This window comes from Crocodylus siamensis, chromosome 1 (assembly GCF_052110815.1).
Source record: "Crocodylus siamensis isolate JL-2025a chromosome 1, ASM5211081v1, whole genome shotgun sequence".
In the NCBI taxonomy this organism is placed as follows: domain Eukaryota; kingdom Metazoa; phylum Chordata; order Crocodylia; family Crocodylidae; genus Crocodylus; species Crocodylus siamensis.
The window spans coordinates 379215910-379234256 of NC_143395.1; the positions used below are offsets into that span (position 1 = coordinate 379215910).

Here is an 18347-nt window from a genome sequence, read left to right on the forward strand (position 1 = left end):
TCACATAAGGAATTCCCTTTCAGAAATTCACTTTGGGATACTCTCCTCTAGATGGTGCTGCTGCCACTTTTAACAGAAAGCCTGCAGCACTCACAAACCCCTTTAAGACAAAGTTTGGAACTGGACCAGGAACTTCACTGACTATTGGGCTGATGAGGTGGCCCAGGTAAGCAGTGACCAAAGTCTCCTAGGCTGTTTATATTGTGTTTTATAAAATACCTTTATGATGTCATTTGGTTCATAGCAGTCATTTGTTTCCTTCACAAAATACGCCATGACAAGCTGAGGTCGGTGTTGGTCATAATTGGAACATGAAACATTCAACACAATTCCCTTGTAGCTAAATTTGGAACTTACAAGAGTCAATATGAGTTATGTATGCATGTTCCATGGCAGAAGCTGGCCTTTGCAAATTAATCTGCTAATAATGAATGAATTACTTAAACAGAGATGTCCATAGGCATTGTAATGACTGCCCTGCATGACTAAGTAATGGCCTACTCCTGAACAACTGTTTTCATTTTTGTTTGTCCTCATATTGAGTTGTCACTAAATAAGTCTATCTATGTTTCTCCATAATGTGGTAGCAGACTGGGTTAACTGAAGTTTGATGGGTAAGCATGGCTACAAACTGTTAAAGGACTTCATACTTATTAGTTTACAACTGTTATTAATGTTCTTGTTTTTAAAATGCATTCAGTGGAGGCAGAGAAAAGGGCATTTTTTTTGATGCAATTCACTAGCAGTATAGAGTCTCTCAAAAAAGGCTATCAAAATCTTACTAAATATTAAATTTAAAAAAGTTTCAAGCAACTTTAAGGTTGCAAGATGAAGCACCTAAAAATCAAGAAATGCCAGAGTTAAGGCTGCCAGTGTGGCCAGGTGAGCATATCCTGCATTTGCAGGGTGATACTCTCTTTCTCAATTAACGAAATGTCTTGTTGGCACATAGGGCACACCTATAGATATGCCCCCTGCTAATCAGAATGCATTGGAGTAGACTCAATTAATCAAGTCTACTGGTGCATTCTAATTTGAACATGTCAGTAGCCTTGGCATCATGTGTATTCAGTGTCCCCATGTTTCCAAATGGTGGTGGGGGTGCTTTAACTACAGCTCTAATTAAAATACATCCCCTCCACCCCAAACCACATGTAAAGATGCCCATAGGAACTGAGCTCAAACCTGAGTAAGGGCCAGAACAGCCCATAGCTGTTTATATAAAGGGTGTGAAAAGCTTCATCAGTCCCTTTCCATGGCTGAAAAGCTGATCACAACAGCCATTTCCATGAACAGGAATGCTCATTCCCTCAGTGAGACAACTGGCCTAGACTCCAACTAGGAAAAGGGGAATAGGGCTAGTTCTGCTTTCTTGGTTTTCAGAACTGGGGCTATAATTAAGACAGATGGCTGGGGGGCATTCGTATTGTGCCACTAGAGGTGAAATTCCTGGATAAATGCAAGAGTAACCAAAGCAAAAGCATTTGCTAAGATTTTCATTAATCAAGAATGAAAGTGGGGGGTTTGGATACAGTCATAGTTCTGACCATAAATGATGCTGACTAGCAATCTGGTGGCATTATTCCCATGACCCACCAGGCAGCTTCTGGGAAACCAAATTCTGAAACTTAAAGGAATGAACGGGAGTGTGTGGCAGGAAGCCACCTCTGTTTCTCCCCAAAAACTCTGCTCTGTGACAATTTGGTTAGGATGGGCTCTGCAGAGGGTACACACCTTATCCTATCTCTTTAGGTAACCTGAGCTAGATACATTCCTGAGAGAGGGGGAAACCTGCTCCCTCTGCCTACGTGACTGGCATCACACACCTGGGTGAGGGGTTTGGGCTCCCTGGGGAGCTAAAAAATGCCAGTCTGCCCAAGAACTAGTGATGCATTTCAAATTGGTTGGCTGATATACAACAGGTGCTGGCCTCCATTGGACCAGGTAAATGAGGTCATAAGGGCTATATAAGTTAAGGACTGCCTAGGAGGACAAGGTGGCAGCCATGAGGAAGAGATAGAGAAGACCTGAACCATCTAAAACTTGCTCTCTCTGTCAAAACCCATGATCAAGGAACTGCCTGCCTCCAGAGGGAATCTCCACCTGCCTCTGGATGATACTTGTGAGTAAGCTACCTGAGATCTAACTAGATATATAGCTTGCAGTAATTCAGATGCATCATCAAAGGCTACCCAGCCATGCCAGTTTGCTCTACGGGATTTCTCTGATATTGCTCTACCCTGTACCCTATTGCAACCCTGCCCCTTGTAACCAATAAAGTTCTCCTTTGTACCTAGTGTGAGAGACTTATTGGGTGTGGGTCTAGATTATGCCTTGGGGTCCCCTTGGTTCAGCTGACTAAGAGAGACCACTACTTGTGCTTCTGACTGAGAGAAGCACCCCCAAGTGCTTGAAGTGAGTCAAGTACCTCGAGGTCTACTAGACCTGTGTTTCCCAGGGTGCACAGAGCCAGAATAAAGCCCAGCCCTGGGTGGTGGCAGTTTCTACCCCAGGCTAGTGGGTGTGCTCCAGGAAGGGGGTCGGCCAGACGTGAGGCACCCCCAGGGAGGCACTTGAAGCCTGGAAGGTGGTTGGGTGCAGTGAGGTGGGTGGCTTAACGCAGGAACACCCCCTACTAGCCCACCACAAAGGGCACCACCCATTGTGGAGCCTGTGGCTTAATCTGACTCAATGCAAGACTAAGAGGCAGGGCCAATTCTCTGTCCTCACTTTCTACTATCTTGGAGGGTGAGGCGACTCCTTGCTTCCTTACACATGATGTTTCTTGGTGCTCCCCTCTGTTCCAACCCTAAACAGGGCTGCATGCAAATCACTCCAGCTAGCTCTAACTGCAGTAGTTGGACAGATACTATCACTAAACAGTCCCAACTTTACCAAATACAAACCCGCTTGAATGATGGTTGCACAAAGGAGCCCTTCCTAAGGTTTATCAGTGGAAAATGGAAGAAGTGGGAGTGGAAGTTTGGAGGAAGCTCCCATTCCCATGCACATTTGGATGTCATTTTGGCTGGGAATAGAGCAATGGAACTTTTATAAGTAGCAGATCTTTTATAAGATCTAGGGTTTTGCCCCCAAAATGAGAGGTTTTTTCCTGCCCCCAGGTGTAGGTGAAAGCATCTTGGTAGACCTATGAGAAATGAGAACATTTTTAAAAGTGTATAAAACACTGCTCCTTATATGCACATTTCAGACCTGATCAAGTTCCTAGTTCCCAACTGTTATTTCCTGCATACTTTTTAAAAATTGAATTACATTATGTTGAGAAAACAACTCTCTGTGTGGTACATTTTTTGCATAACATATGGAAACCAAAACATACTAATAATCAGGGTCTGTGCAACTGTCAGCAGAAACATTTCCATTGACTTCAATGGATAAGGCCCGCTGTGAGCTGAGCCAGACATGGCTGCATATGCAGAGCATGGAATTCCCAAATATTCAACACTTGAACAAATCAAAATGCAAATTCTCTGGAACAAGGCCACGTCTTCTTCCTTAATGAAGACTATTCCTGTGCCAGATTTCAATTTAACTCAAACCTCAGCCATGTTGCCTACAGGCCTCTTTGAAACAAACATGGTCACAAGATTTTTTTTTTGTTTGTTTTCTTTCTTTTTTCTTTCCAATGGAAAACAAAGTAAATTGCTATCATGCTTCCCTCACTCAAAATCAGCAGACATGACTTTGCTCAAACTTTTAGATACAGCAAGGGAAGAAGCAGCTGCATTATTTCACCTTAGGACAGACACTCAGCACAGAAACTCACCAAGGATCACATTTTCAAGGGTTGCCAAGGGACTTAGGAACCTGAGCTCCAGTGAAAGTCACTAAGTCTTAAAAGCCAACATGGAGCACCAAATGTGTAATATTGTCTGCTCCTAAAGCAGAAACAAACTCACAATTGTGAATGTTACACAAGGGCTGAATCAGGTGCACTAGACATTTCTGTTTACTTTGCCCCACAGAATGCATACCCACAACTGGGAGTAGTACAAAACCCATACAGCTGGTGAATTCAGCCTGATATGCCAGAATCATGACCCAGAGCACGTGTTTTTTGAGGCAAGTAATAGCTAAAATCTTTTAGAGCCCCAGGACAGCTGGTTACCTTAAGAAAATCTTTCTAGGTTTAGTAAATAGACACTTCTGATGACTGGAAGTATTCTCCACCTATTCTTTGTTCCTCCTCTAAGGAATGCTGCAAATAGTGAGGTAGCTGCAAATAGTGAGGTAACATTATTCATTGTTCTAAGAAAGTGGTACCCAATATTTTGGGAAGATGAGTGGTGCAGGGCTGGCCTGCATGCTGGATCAGGCCCCATGCTGCCTCTGCCTGCCCTGCACAACTGCATCGGGCCCTGCACAGCTTTGGCTGGCCCCCACACACCAGAATTGGGCCTTGGGGTCCTGCACTGCCCCCATGTGCCAGGATTTGGTTCTGAGGTCCTGCACTCCTCCGTCCTCACTCCCACATGACCCCGCATGTCAGAATCAAGCCCGGAAGCCCTGTGCGCTGCCCTCACCCTAGCCTCTTATAGCCTTGGCTGGCCCCCCACAGGCTGGGATCAGGCCCTGCACTGCCTGGCACACAGGGCCACACTATCCAGCCTGCAGGGCTCCCCACAGGTCCAGAAATTTGGCAGCAGGGGAGCAGTGCCACCACTCCTCCACTGCCAAATTTTTGGCTCGTGGGGACTGGAGCCTTGTGGGCCAGATGGCAGTACACTGGGAGTTGGATGTAGCCTGTGGGCTAGGGGGTGGGCACCTCCATTCTAAGGGAATTGGCAGTTTTGTAAGACTGACCACTGTAATTTGGATGACAAGTCTGGGTTACCCAACCCTTTGGTGAATAGGAAATGGACAAGTACAGTAGAAAAAATACATTTTTCCTTTATCTGTCAGCTTTTAACAGGTTAAATGCATTAATTCTTTTTGCCTTTGTAAATGTCAGTCTTGTCCATCCCAGCTCTAATGTAGAGATGCCAGGGCTTTTTGCTTCTGAGGCTCTTTCTTCCTAAATTCCTTGTCTGCCTATGTCCTTAAACCAACACGGCTACCACCACCACCCCTAAATTCACTACACACTCATCACAGGCCTCAGTTACCTCACTCTTCTGCTACCTCCATTTTCTGATCTTTGTATGTCAACTACATTGTAACTAATTATAACCTCCTTGTCATGGTAACTGTTACAATGAAATTATATGCTTGGTTCCCAAAAACAGGGAAACAAGAATGAAGAAATAGCATCATTCTTATTGTCATCATCATTACTAATAAGCAGCAGCTCAGGTCAATGACTAGTGTTCAGGGCTAGGATTAGGTACTGTAATAAATGCTTTCTAGTGGTAGCTTGCATAGAGTAGTCTTACCTTCCTAAAGAAATACTGTGTTGTTATGGCAAAGATGTCAAACCCACGACTGGCTCTTTTCAGTTCCTCGTGAATGCAGCTTAATTGCTTGGACTGCTCATCACACTTTTCCTTCAGCCGCTGGACAAATTGCCGTTCAGCCTCTCGAGTCTGCAGATCTGGTTTGGAGGAAATTCCATTTTTTGGAGTTGTTGGCCTCTGTTTGGGATGGCCTACAAGGAAAAAGTCAAAAATCCCCAAAACACAGTAATCAGTCAGTGTATATGCATGGATGCAACTTTTTCACACTTTTAAGGATCCTGGAACTCATCTCTCACTATTATCTGCCTGCAATAATCTGCAGTATTCACATAAGCTTTCTAATGCATTTACTTACAAAAACCCCTAAGAACATGATCCTGCAAGAAGCTGAAGTCCAGTACTTTGAAGTTACTGAAGTACCTTACTCTCTCTGATTTCAGTGGGAGAAAGGCACCTCAGTACCTTTAAGCAGGGGGGTCAAACTTATCGGACTCCGCAGCCTGGATGAGTAATGTAAGGTGGATACACTGGATGAATGCCATGTGGCCAGTTCCACTGGCCCGATCAGGCTTACAGACACTCCCTCCATCTCTCCCCCACATGCTGGATCAGCACTTGGCCCAGCTGGTCCGGGACTGCACTCATAGTGGCACTTCCTCCAGCCAGTCTGGGTCTGGTACCCATGCTGCATGCAATGCTCCATCCCTGAGTGGCCGGGAGGGGTGCATGTGCAGGACACGTCTCAGACCAGCCGGAGTAAGTGCCACGTGTGGCACACATCCTGGACTGGCCAGAGCAGGCACCACATGAAATGTGCATCCCCAGCCAATCCAGGCCCACTATATGCTGCCCATGGATCGACTCCAGACCCAAGGGCAGCACCAGGGGCTAGAAGATAAGGCTCCATAGACCATATCAGGCCTACAGGCTGTATCTTTGACACCCCTGATTTTGAAGATCTGGGCCTAACTATCCTATGTGGTGAGAAGTGACCTGGGATCCCCCTGCATTACTGAGACTTGAGGTCACTGAGCACCTTGAAGGAGGGGCTAGTGTGCAGCAGGCCTGGATCCTATGGTCTTCCTGTCATTAGCAAACCTTTGTGCAAAGTGTATTTCATGCCCTTTCCCTTTCTGTGCAATTCAAAATAGGCACAAAACCTTGTTCTGTCAAGCAAATGTCATATTCTTATTGGAAAAAAAAATGTGTAACTGTCACATGTGTCTGCCCACTTGTGTAAGTGCTTTGTGAAAACAAATTTCAAGTTGCCATTTCTATGCTGTGGTAACGTACAGGCCACAGGGAGGCATTTTCTGAATTCTGATCCAGAACCTATGAAGGCTAGAAAAGTGGGGGAACAGGAAGATATTCTCCTTTTAGCAGAATGAGTACAAGGGGCAAAGACTGCAGCAGGCTAAGGACAGGAATTAAGATAGCAAGACTTGGTTGTACAGCAAAAATGCTTTTGTTCATGTCAGAGGGCTTTAGAAGTGACTTGATTCCTGCCTCAACTCTGAATCTGGAATTTCCATCTGTGCAACACTTTTGATAGCTATAGATTTTCACACATGTCAGTGAGGAAGTACTATGAAGAAAGCTGGCTTACACAGGCACTTGAATTTGAGATGCATAACCTTTATTATTGGTGATGACGTGAGAAAAAGAGAGAATCCACTCTGGCTAGCAAGTGCCATAATGAGACTGTAGGGAAGACAGTTGGAATCACTGAAACATAAGCAGTACAGAACTCCAGAATATGCTATTTTTATAGAATTATTTTTTAGAGTAGAACTTAAAACTCCTGTGCATATTTTCATCTCTAGAAGTTATACTTAACTTTCTACTGAGTGAATCACTGACTCACTCACCCACCCTTTGAGTAACAAGTTATGGCTAAGGCCTACCCACAGATCAATATAAAAAGCATCTACTTGAAAATCTAGAGCTTAAATTTCACCATCACTTCCCTTGTATCTGGAGGTGGCTTTTATCATCATGCAGCTTACCAACCCCCCTGTTGCTGCCGCTATGGAAATTGCTATAGGAGATAGCCACAGTGACAGCAATCCCCGATCATACAATGAATTGTGCGGTAGTGGTAAGGGTGACAGCATTGTTAGAAATATTATTAAAAATGCATTATCAATAGCAGATTTAGAAAAAAAAGAAAAACACAGCTGCTACCCATCCTTGTCTCCTTAATGGGAGAGGGAAGGGGGGGGGGTGGAAATTGAAGGGAAAAGCCACCAAAAGGCCCTTTGTACTAAGGCATCACTCCCTCTCTGTCCTGCAAATTTACTATCTCTTTGTCACACTAAATCACACTTTCTTTCATGACCCCACATTCCTAAGGCTAAGATAAGAGCAAATGCCATTTTTTGCCTTCAGGATGAACCTTGAGTAACCTTGAGTCCCATCCACACACACGTTATAACCTAATGCATATTAAGCCTACCCGCCCCGCATACTTAAGTAGTTAATTGTAATGCACATGGGACGTATGAAGCGACATGTTTACATATATGTTTGTATGAACCGGAAATGAGTTGTAAAAATTCCTCCTTCTGCACACGTGGTCAGGAGAGAGGGGATAAAAGCCTGCTAATGATTATGCTCGGGGGCAGAGGGATTTGATCTTTTGTCTTCTCCCTCTGACCCTATTTGCAAATATATACCTTTTGTATTGCTAATAAAGTGTGTCTGAAGCTGAAAGTTTTTTTCCACCTCCCGAGAAACGAACCACGATCTTTTTTAATTCAACAATTGGCGCCCAACGTGGGGCTTCTTGAGGACTACCCTGGAATTCAGTGACAGAGCACCTCCAGTACCAGGGATTTGTGCACACCGAGCCGACTTTGGACTCACCCTGGTATTTGAGGTTTAAGTCCAAATATCCGGGAAGTTAAAGGAAGTATCCTATGTAAATTCTGAGTTTCTGGAGAGGCAGACACACTTTGGAATTTGGATCGAGATCTCTGGGGTATCTGAGTGAGTATACGAATTCCCTTTGCCTAATCTGGTGTACGGATCGAAAACAAAGGATGTGTAAGTTTGCTGAGAAATTCTAGGCTTAGCTCTCATTGTAAATCATCTGTTGTTGAGATCTTTTTGGTATTTGGTGTGCATTGGGCGCATTTTTGTGGGCAAATGGGTACGAGTAGCTCTCGTGTAGAAAACAATATTGATACCCCTCTAAAAGTCTTATTACGTCATTTTAATAAATTTGCAAGGCCGGCCGATTATGGAATAAAAATGAAAAAAGATGATTTAATTAAGTTTTGTCAACTCGAGTGGCCAACATTTGGGGTCCACTGGACCCCGAAAGGATCCTTTGTGCTAAAAGAAGTGATAGCTATCCATGAAATTGTTATGCAAAATGGGTATTGGAATCAGTTTCCTTATATTGATTGTTGGTTGTGGGTGGTTCAAAATCAGCCACCTTGGATTAAGAATTACTTAGCAAAGTCTCATGTGATGCTTGTTAAGAAAAAGGCTCGGGGGGGGCCGCCTGTACTTCCTGAGTCTAATGAGGGGGGAGATTCTGAATTGGCTGAGTACCGGACCCGTGCTCCGGTTGCCCTGTCGGGTAGCGAAGATGAGTCAGACGCCTCCTCGGCATCCAGTCCTTCTGCACCACCGCCCCCTCCCTTAGAGAGACCACCACCGACGTACCAATGCATACCTAATGAGTTAGAGCGTGAGCCTCAGCCAAGTGCCTCATCTGAATCAGGAAATAAGGGTTATTATTTGCGCAAGCCTGTAGAGTCACAGCCGGTGTTGAACTGTCCGATGCGAGAGGTTATTGGGGAAGGAGGCACTGCAACTTTCGTCTACACCCCATTTAGCACTTCAGATTTATTTAACTGGAAAAATCAGAGCCCCTCTTTTCGTGAAGACCCTGAAAAGATGAGGGATTTGTTTCGATCTATTGGGCAGACTCATCGACCCACTTGGGCTGATGTCCAGATGATGCTCCAGACCCTCCTAACCCCGGAGGAGAGGAGATTAGTGTTAGGTACAGCAGAGCGTATTGCGGCAGCCAGAGTTGAGTCAGAGGGTGCTGCTGGTCGTACTCTGCGTGATACTTACCCGGTAGAAGAGCCGGGATGGGACAATCATACTGCAGAGGGCAGAGAGCTGAGTGCACGGTATTTGGGAATTATAGTGGAAGCAATGGGAAAGGCAGTGCCTCGGATTACCAATCTGTCTAAATTGTATGAGGTGAGACAGGGAAGAGAGGAGGATCCCTCAGCTTTCCTTGGGAGGCTGTATGAGGCGTTTCGCAGGTTTTCGGATCTGGATCCAGAAGCCCCAGATAACCAGCGCATGGTAAATCTTATGTTTATTGGTCAATCTGCTGCTGATATCCGTAAGAAGTTACAGAAAACTGAGGGAGGTGCTGGGAAACCGATTTCAGAGCTGGTGGAAATTGCATATAAGGTGTATGGGAATCGTGAGCAAGTGCAGGAGCGCAAGGAGGATAAAAAGGCTCAGCGACAGATGGCAGCACTAGCAGCTGCTATAACTGGAGGGAACCCTGGAAAGGCTGGGATACAGAAGAGGAAGGGAGAAAGAGTGGGAGCAGATGTTTGTGCTTATTGCAAGGAGAAAGGACACTGGAAGAGGGAATGCCCGAAGTTGAAGGAGAAGAGAGAGGGGGAACCGAGAGGTCACCTCATGCGGGCAGAAGATAAGGGTGAGGATTCAGAATGAAGGGGACAGGGATCTAAGACCACTACCCTTCGGGTTGGAGCCCGAGAAGATCCCATGGTAACCATTAGGGTTGGTGGCAAAAACTTTGAAGCCTTGGTGGATACTGGGGCTACATTTTCAATGATTCCAGAAAAACCCCCCTGTGCAGGAACTAGTGAACAGCATGTACTTGTAGAAGGGATTGAGGGAATGCAAACTCGACTCCCTGTTTGTAAACCACTCCTCACCAAGGTGGGAGACCATTTGCTCGAGCACTCCTTTGTGTATTCTCCAAGTTGCCCGGTTGCACTCCTTGGGCGGGACTTACTCACAAAATTGCAAGCTGAGATCTTTTTCAGAGACGATCAGATGGTGGTCCAGCTACCTGTCAAGCAGAGCTCGAACTATCAGATGGCTCTCCTGGAGGACCGACGCCCTGCAGTAAGTCCAGAAGATCACATGACTGGAGTAGACCCCTCAGTATGGGCTGATGGAACCCCTGCGCGAGCTAAGTTCGTCTCCCCGGTAAGGATCGTACTCAAGGATGGGGAGGGGCCCGTTCGGGTAAAGCAGTACCCACTCAGCCGAGCGGCCAGAGCTGGACTCAAGCCGTTAATAGAGAAATACAAGAGGTACGGATGGCTAGTGGAAGGGTCTTCACCCTATAACACCCCCATTCTTGGAGTGCCAAAGGCAGATGGGGTCTCATACAGACTGGTCCAAGACTTACGGGCAGTAAATAAGAAGGTCCTTTCAGACCATCCTGTAGTCCCGAACCCTCACACGATTTTGACACAAGTACCGGGGGAAGCTGAAATATTTTCAGTGCTAGATTTGAAAGATGCTTTCTTCTCTATTCCTCTTCACCGAGAGAGTCAAAAATTGTTTGCTTTTGAATGGGAGGATCCAGATACTTTCCATAAAGCCCAACTCATGTGGACAGTTCTTCCACAAGGATTTATAGCAGCCCCCCATATTTTCGGGCTTGCCCTTCAGAAGGACTTGGAGGAGTGGAAGGGATCACACCCTGCAGTGACTCTCCTCCAGTATGTGGATGACCTGCTAGTTGCAAGCCCAAACTTGCAGCTCTGTGAGGAAGCCACCAGGTCACTCCTAAACACTCTGGGAAAAAAAGGATATAAAGTCTCTAGAGAGAAAGCCCAAATATGTCAGCCTGAAGTCACATTTTTGGGATATAAGCTCTCAAAAGGAGTCAGAGCCCTGAGTGCAGATCGCATACAGGCGATTCAAGGTCTAACCCCACATAAGTCACCCAAGGAGCTGCGAGCATTCCTAGGGCTAACTGGGTTCTGTCGACTATGGATACCAGATTACGGTGGGAAGGCTAGACCACTGTATGAATCCCTGACTAAGGAGAGTCTCACTAAATGGAAATGGAATAAAGAAATGCAGCATGCTTTTGATCTGCTGAAGGCAGCATTAACCCAGCCCCCAGCCTTAGCCATCCCAAACAGTAAAAAGCCATATTGACTGTATGTTCATGAGAATCAAGGGGTTGCATCAGGGGTGCTGACACAGCCATCGGGCCCGACCTGGAGACCCGTGGGATATTATTCAAAGGTTCTAGATCCAGTTGCACTCGGGTGGCCAGCCTGTCTTCGGGCTGTGGCAGCCACAGCAGTGGTTGTTGAAGAAGCCCAGAAGATAGTCATGGGTGCGGATATGGAAATACTCACTCCTCATGGAGTTCCCCAGATCCTAGGGACTGAGGGAGGGAAATTTCTTAACCCCTCCAGACAATCACGGTATGAGATATTTTTGCTCTCTAATCCAGGACTTACTTTCAAACATACTACAGCCTTAAACCCTGCAACCTTGCTGCCAGAGCCAGGGCAACCGACGCATGACTGCCTTGAGGTCCTGAATCAGACCACGCAGGTGCGACCTGATCTTGCTGAGGACCCAATTGAAGACCCAGATGTTGAATACTTTGTGGACGGCTCCAGCTCTGTCATCGATGGAAAAAGACGAACAGGATGTGCAGTGGTAACCTTGGATAAGGTAGTATGGAGGGAGTCATTGCCGAGCTCATGGTCGGCACAGGCCGCAGAACTCACTGCGCTCACCCGAGCATTACAGCTGGGGACAGACCAGCGAGTTAATATATACACTGACTCTCGCTATGCTTTTTCTACAGTCCATGCGCACGGACTATTGTGGAAAGAAAGGGGTTTCATTACTGCCTCTGGGAATAAGATTGCTAATGGCCCCCAGATTATCAAACTACTAGAGGCACTCCACCAGCCTAAAGAGGTAGCAGTCATTCATGTGCGGGCCCATGGGAAGGCTGCTGAGAAAAAGCATAAGCTTGGAAATGCAAAGGCTGATGCAGCAGCAAAGGAAGCTGCATTTATTGGGGGAGAAGCGGAAGAGGTATCCAAGCAGGCTATGTCCCATGCCATATGGCCATACGTTCAGGATTTAGTCCCACAGTATTCCCCTGAAGAAGATAAATTTGCACAGAAAGCTTGTGCAGAAAAGAACTCCCAGGGGTGGTGGATAGTACCAGGAGGGAAAGTCATGATACCCAGGCCATTGCTTCGGGAGGTGCTGCAACAGCTCCATGCAAGAACCCATATGGGAGGTTTGGCCATGGGTGATCTAATGATCCGCCAAGCAGTAGCCCCAGGGCTATATGTAGAAGCTCAGCGCATTGCTACCAGGTGCATTACATGCCAGAAAGTAAACCCTCGAAGGAAACCCCCTGTGCCAATGGGAGGTAGACCCTGGGCGGCGTACCCTGGACAGGCATGGCAGATTGATTTTGCCGAGCTCCCACGATCCGGACATCACGGGTTTTTACTTGTCATGGTAGACCAGCTCTCTGGTTGGGTCGAGGCTTGGCCCACCAGGACTGCCACTGCAGCTGCAGTAGTGAAGTATTTGTTACAGGAGATCATTCCCCGGTATTCCCTGCCTGAGTCCATCGAGTCGGATCAAGGACAACACTTTGTGGGAAGAGTGGTTCAAGAAGTTGCACAAGCTCTCAAGGTTACTTGGAAACTACACACACCATGGAGACCACAGAGTTCAGGACAAGTGGAACGCATGAATAGAACTTTAAAGACTTTGCTCACCAAAATCTGTATTGAAACACGCCTTAAGTGGCCTCAAGCATTGCCGCTAGCTCTTACTTGCATTCGAAACGCTCCCCGACGGGGCCTCAAATTGACCCCATATGAAATTATGTTTGGCAAGCCACCTCGAGTCTTACCACCTGGGATGCGAGAAAATGTAACTTTTGAATTAGGTAATAGTGAACTTCATACATATGTTATTGCCTTGCAGTCTGTCTTGTTTTCTCTCCACAGGTATGCAGCCTCCTTTCAGCGTCTGCCTTTAGATGTACCGGTACATGACTTCTCCCCGGGAGACTGGGTCTTGGTGCAGCGGTGGAAAAAGGAGCCTTTGACTGAGAGGTGGAGTGGCCCTTTCCAGGTACTTCTAACAACCCACACCGCTGTAAAGATTACTGGCCATGATCGTTGGATACACCATACTCGTGTGAAACGACATCCACAAGCGTCAGAGGACAACATCTCCCAAGACGAACTCACTCCGGAAGCTGAGTCGTCTTCGGAACAAGAAGCCAGCAAGTGGAGCTGTGAACCTACTGGTGATCTCCAAGTGCGCCTGAGACGGCTTAATCAAAGCTCAGAAAATTAGACAAGAAAGTAAAAGGGAAAATATGGTGGGAATCTTAATGTGCCTTGTTGTTATATGCATAATGAAAGAAGCAGAATTGAGCAGCCTTAACCGCTGGCTCACACCCTCGCTTTCCCAAATTGCTCCCCCAGGGACAAATTTGTATGTTGATATGATGGAAAGAATTGCAGGTACTTTTAATCTTACCAACTGCTGGGCCTGTGGGGGGCTTCGGGAGGCCAGAGGCCAGTGGCCTTGGAGGGCTTTTCCTTTGGCCCCGAAATGGCTAGTAAGTAGTAAGGCAGATGTTAAGAGTACTAGTCAAAAATGGGATGAGAACCACAGTTGGGAACTTTCCCAAGTGGCGTTAGGAGAGTATTGCATCAGTAATAATGGTACAGGAAAAAGGTTGGGACACAGCCGTTGCATATGGACTTTAAAAGTAAGGTGGATGAACCTTACAAGATTAGAACGGCTTTATTATCCTAATAGCCCAGGGTATAATCGGCTAGTGTGGCAGCATCCCAATGGAACAATTGTGTGGTTTAATAAATATTGGAGTGCCACAAATCAAAGTGATGATCGGACAGATTGTACAGACAAGAACCAGGATGGGCTATGGGAATGTTCCATGAAAGGAGGCCACGCAGTTGCTGGTCCTTTGGGTCCAGAAGGAGGCTTGGGGTTTCCCGAGATGCCCTATGGTTGGGCCCCTCCAAATGCCACCAATAGAGAAAATAGGGCCTTAAGAGGATACTATTGGATTTGCGGACGACGGGCCTATACAATACTACCACAGGGGTGGACGGGAACTTGCTATATGGGAGTAATTGTACCAGCTTTCTTTTTGTTACCGTCTGAGGTTGGAAATAAGCTAGGAGTCTCTTTGTATGATGACTGGAAAAGGGCCAAGAGAAGTATTGATGTAAGTTTGACACAGGGTAGCTCCCAAAAGTGGAAGAAGGATGAGTGGCCCCCTCAGAGGATTATTGAGTATTATGGACCAGCTACATGGGCTAATGATGGGAGTTGGGGATACCAGACACCAATATATATGCTGAATAGAATCATCCGGTTGCAGGCAGTCTTGGAAGTAATTACTAACCAGACCGCCACTGCTCTCGAGTTATTGGCCCGACAAAGTTCTCAGATGAGAGCAGCCATATACCAAAATCGGATGGCCTTAGACTATTTACTTGCAGAGGAAGGCGGAGTCTGCGGAAAGCTCAACCTTTCTAACTGTTGCCTCCAAATAGATGACAACGGGAAAGCAGTCTTAGAGATTGCCAAAGAGATTAGAAAAATAGCCCATGTACCAATACAAACGTGGGAAACCACATGGAATAAGGACTGGTGGTTTCAATTATTTGGAGGACCCTGGTGGAAAAAGGTAGGGTTTGTGCTTTTGTGTGCTCTAACTGGTTTGATTTTTATCCCTTGCCTTATTCCTTGTCTCACTAGATTGATAACCACCACAGTGGAAGGAATGCAGGTTGCAGCAGTCCCTCTAAAAGCACAGACTGCTGCAAAGGTCATGGTCCTCAGAAAAATTCCTCGTAATTATCTTGATATGCCCGAATGAAGTAAAGATCAGAAAGCATCTCGAGGGGGGATATTGTTAGAAATATTATTAAAAATGCATTATCAATAGCAGATTTAGAAAAAAAAGAAAAACACAGCTGCTACCCATCCTTGTCTCCTTAATGGGAGAGGGAAGGGGGGGGGGGGGTGGAAATTGAAGGGAAAAGCCACCAAAAGGCCCTTTGTACTAAGGCATCACTCCCTCTCTGTCCTGCAAATTTACTATCTCTTTGTCACACTAAATCCCACTTTCTTTCATGACCCCACATTCCTAAGGCTAAGATAAGAGCAAATGCCATTTTTTGCCTTCAGGATGAACCTTGAGTAACCTTGAGTCCCATCCACACACGCGTTATAACCTAATGCATATTAAGCCTACCCGCCCCGCATACTTAAGTAGTTAATTGTAATGCACATGGGACGTATGAAGCGACATGTTTACATATATGTTTGTATGAACCGGAAATGAGTTGTAAAAATTCCTCCTTCTGCACACGTGGTCAGGAGAGAGGGGATAAAAGCCTGCTAATGATTATGCTCGGGGGCAGAGGGATTTGATCTTTTGTCTTCTCCCTCTGACCCTATTTGCAAATATATACCTTTTGTATTGCTAATAAAGTGTGTCTGAAGCTGAAAGTTTTTTTCCACCTCCCGAGAAACGAACCACGATCTTTTTTAATTCAACAGCATCACTAGCTTTATTATACATATCATGGGCGCAGGCATGGTTTGGGTCTTATAACAACAGAGTTGCATTTTGCTGTACTGGTCCAATCTCGCATGGCAGACTGTTCCCAACATTGCCCCTCCTGACTGCTTATACAGAAATGTATCTGTGTCACTCCCCAAAGGGGGTCACTGGGGGTGTGAGGTGACACTTCCTGATAACAAATGCAGCAGAAATAACTGTTTTCCAATATGATGCAGGTATTTCAGTCCCATGGCACTGTTGTTTAAATTACAGTTTAATGAAGTCAAGACATTAACTGCCATAAGACAAAGCCAAAAGTTGCAATGTATGGAGTTAAAATCCTCACAGTCCAAGGCTTTAGTGTAATGATGTTCAATCTGTAGTCTGTGGAGCTCCCCATGGGTCTAGAAATTTGGGAATACAGAATTAAATTGCCAGGGTTACCTTGAACAATTCTGGTGGCAATTAATGCTGCCCTTGTTCTCTGCCAAATTTCCAGACCTGTGGGGATCCCCAGTAGTGTAACTGGCAGAGGGTGACCAGGCAGCAGCCCTAGATACTACTCTTGGAGGGAGACGAGGGGTGCAAAATTAGCCATGGCCACAGCAGCAGCTGATTGCACAGCTGCCATTGGCATGGTGGCAGTTGACACCATCCCATGCGTCAAGGTTGCACTGTTTTGCCTCTGGAAAACCCTGCAGGACATGGTCAGAGTGCATGGCCAGTCCACATAGAACATGGGGCCAGTCCACAGCCCAATTCAGAGCATGGGGTCATCCTGTAGTGTGACTCAGCACACAGGATTGGTTTGCAGGTTCGATCCAGTGTGCAGGGTCAGTCTATGGACTGGCCTCGTGCTGGGTCTGGCCATGGATCTGCCCTGAGTGCTAGCCAGATCCAGCCATAGACTAGCCTTGCACCACTTACTGGCCCGTGGGACCAGTTGGGTTGGGCCCCATAGCTATAGTGCAACCCAGGTGCTGATTTAAGACCTGTTTACACTACAACTTTAAAACTCTGCTGTGAGTGGGTTGAAGGCTTGTTACCAGTTATCATGCAGATGCAGTCTTACAGGGCATGTGTTGACCTGATCCTCTCTGAGCTCTGCATGACTTTTCTGTCTAAACTGCCAGTCGTGCTGGAGCCTCTTTATATGCTTTCTCTGTAAGTGATGTTCATGTTACAAATCCAATTCTAACACTTAGCTAGAATATCCTATTTTCCTTAGTGTTGTTACTCTGTTACGCTTTAAAAACAAGAAAAGTTGATGTTCAAGTGTTTGCCTGAGGAAATCACTTTGGCCTTGTAAGTTCTTTTGGAAGGTTGCTCTGGAAACGCCTTGTGTTCAATTGCACAACCCCCTGCTTGAATTTTGAAGCCTTCTTGCTTTCCTCTTCATCTCTGATCTCTTCATATTTTTTTCAGTCTGCCACCATAGCATGCTGGAACACTTCATGCTCATGTACTCTGAAATTGTCTGTGGCTAACTGAACTGTTCTTGCCACTGGCCCCAAAACTTTAGCCTGGGGGCTTTTGTCAGAAAGAGGGAGAAAGGAAAAGATGACTTATTAATATGTGCTTGTACAGAGGATAGCCTTTTGACTGCATATCAAACACAAGTGTGTGTGTGTGTGTGTGTGTGTGTGTGTGTGTGTGTGTGTATGTACTTACACATTACACTTAGACCATACTACTTTTGCGCAATGCTAAGTGTTGTTAAATTTAGGATGTTCTGTGAGCAGTCACACATTAAAAGTTAATGTCATTTCTTGCCTGTGCATCTCTGACTTCCCACTAGAGGGCTGGTAAGCAGTGGGGTGCCCAGATGCCAGGGCACCTGGGCTCTACCACTGTTCTTCAGGGGGACGGGGCTGTAAGCAGTGCATCCTGGGATGCCAAAGGACTGCAAAGTGCTTGTTTTATCTCCATGGAGTACACTAAGACAAGCCAGGTAGCACAGCTCAGAGTTAACCCTTGCCTGAAGTGATGTACCTCTGATGCTCAGAGGGCACTTGGCATTAGTTAACAAGCTTTAATGTGTGGATGTTTGCATTTTAAGTGTCCGTAGTATGATCTCAGTGTAACATGTAAATTAACCCTGGTGAAAGGAATAGTTCAAAAGGGGTGCATTTACACAAGACACTTTACTGAGGAGCTGACTAATTAGCTCCAGAGTAAGCATCACTGTTTATATGTGCAGCGCTATTAGGCCACAATAAACTAATTAACTATGCTGTAGGATAGAACTGTCCTACAGTGGAGTAGTTATGTGCAGTGAACTGTACAGGTAGATGGTGATGGGG

At 46.0% G+C, this 18347-nt stretch overlaps 1 protein-coding gene across 1 annotated transcript in view; it reads right to left on the reverse strand.

Moving 5' to 3' along the window:
* MTUS2 (microtubule associated scaffold protein 2) overlaps positions 1-18347 on the reverse strand; it is a 545233-nt gene that overhangs the window by 94497 nt on the left and 432389 nt on the right. Inside the window, exon 8 of the mRNA XM_090028232.1 lies at positions 5394-5605. Within this exon, the coding sequence (XP_089884358.1) occupies positions 5394-5605 (212 nt within the window). The remainder of the gene's footprint in view (positions 1-5393; positions 5606-18347) is intronic.